The sequence below is a fragment of the Myotis davidii genome, unplaced genomic scaffold, assembly GCF_000327345.1.
Source record: "Myotis davidii unplaced genomic scaffold, ASM32734v1 scaffold223, whole genome shotgun sequence".
Taxonomy (NCBI): Eukaryota; Metazoa; Chordata; class Mammalia; order Chiroptera; family Vespertilionidae; genus Myotis; species Myotis davidii.
The window spans coordinates 74,262-75,908 of record NW_006294609.1 but is presented as its reverse complement, the minus strand read 5'-3'; the positions used below and the strand labels follow the sequence as shown (position 1 = coordinate 75,908).

At 57.8% G+C, this 1,647-nt stretch overlaps 1 protein-coding gene across 1 annotated transcript in view; it reads left to right on the top strand.

Annotated features, from left to right (window-relative positions):
* The first annotated feature begins 277 nt into the window (after nt 1–277).
* Nucleotides 278–1,647, top strand: part of LOC102775159 (proline dehydrogenase 1, mitochondrial) — a 15,525-nt gene continuing 14,155 nt past the window's right edge. The window contains exon 1 of the mRNA XM_006768817.1: nt 278–486. Coding sequence (XP_006768880.1) covers nt 329–486 — 158 coding nt within the window. The 5' untranslated portion in view covers nt 278–328. The remainder of the gene's footprint in view (nt 487–1,647) is intronic.

Below are 1,647 nucleotides of genomic sequence, written 5' to 3'. Positions count from 1 at the left end.
CCCCCCAAGGGCTCCTGGATTGCTAGAGGGCGCAGGCCAGGCTGAGGGATGCCCCACCCCCCCCAGTGCACGAATTTTGTGCACCAGGCCTCTAGTTAGTAAGTAAGTAAATAAGTAAATAAGTAAATAAATTAAATAAGATGGAGGCCCCAGGAGAGTGTCCAGGCTTCATGGTTGGAGTGAAGGGGCCAGGGAAGCAGGGTGCCCTGCTGGGGACGGGGGGACGGGAGGGGGGGGAGCTGCTGGCCCGAGACAACTTCTTCCCTTCGCCTTTCAGCTGCTCCATTTCACCAGGAGGCTTCTAGGACAACGGCTATTCGACAGGCTGATGAAGATGACCTTTTACGGACAGTTTGTGGCCGGTGAGGACCAGGAGTCCATCCAGCCCCTCATCCGGCATAACAGGGCCTTTGGCGTGGGCTCCATCCTGGACTACGGCGTGGAGGAGGACCTGAGCCAAGAGGAGGCGGAGCGCCAGGAGATGGAGTAAGGCCTGCGGGGCATCGGGTGGTGACCCCAAAGCGCCCCAGGGCAGCCAGGGGCTGGGTCAAGGCCCAGGCTGGGAGGAGGCCAGGGCTAGGAGAGCTTGGTCATCCTGGTTCCCGGAACCTCCGTCGGGGGTTCTTGCGTTTTTGGCTCGTGGGGATTACAGCCCTGGACTTTCTGGGATGTTCTGTGTGCCTGAGGCCGGAGGGACATCGAGGCTAGGGGTCAGCACACTGTGACCACAGCCGATCGCACCCACTGCCTGGCTTTGTACAGTCTGCAAGCTGAGGATGGTTTCTGCACTTTCATTTTTTTAAATATATTTTATTGATTCTTTACAGAGAGGAAGGGAGAGGGATAGAGAGTTAGAAACATCGATGAGAGAGAAACATCGATCAGCTGCCTCCTGCACACCCCCCACCGGGGATGTGCCCGCAACCAAGGCACATGCCCTTGACCGGAATCGAACCTGGGACCCTTCAGTCCGCAGGCCGACGCTCTAGCCACTGAGCCAAACCGGTCAGGGCGGTTTTTGCACTTTTAAATGGTTGAAGCAAGCCGGAGCAAGAATAGTATTTCGTGACGTGTGAAAATTATATTGAAGTTCAAGTCGCTTTCGCCCTGCGAGGGCCGAGTTGAGGAGCTGTGGCACACACGCTGAGTGGCTCTCGGGCTGAGAATAGGGCTGCCCAGTTGGTTGCCTGCCCTGGTGTGGAGCCTTCCTGCTCTGCCCAAGCTTCTCTCCTGGGAGGACCCCACCCTTTCCTGGCCCCTGAGGTGGTTTTCTGATATGCAGGTGGGCTCTGCCTGGTGGGTTCGGAGCCTGCCCAGGCATCAGTGGGGAAGGGATTGTGCAGCCACGAATAGTTGTCAAGCTGCCTGGGTTCCTCCTGAGGCCACCAACTTGCTGCAGGGTTTGCTCTCTGGGCAGCGAGTGTGGAAACATGGGCATGTCCCTGAGCCACCCTGCTGAGTCAGAATTAGGTCACCCTCCGCTTCCTGGAGCAGTGTTCTTAGGGGAAGTACAGACAAGACCTGCCCTTTCTTTGCAAAATGCCCGGTTTCCGTGCCGATGCCTGCACCTGTCCGGACAGGGCCCTCATTTGCATCCGGAGTCCCAAGTGCTGATAGCAATTGTGCCCGACTGACCCCAGGCTTGGG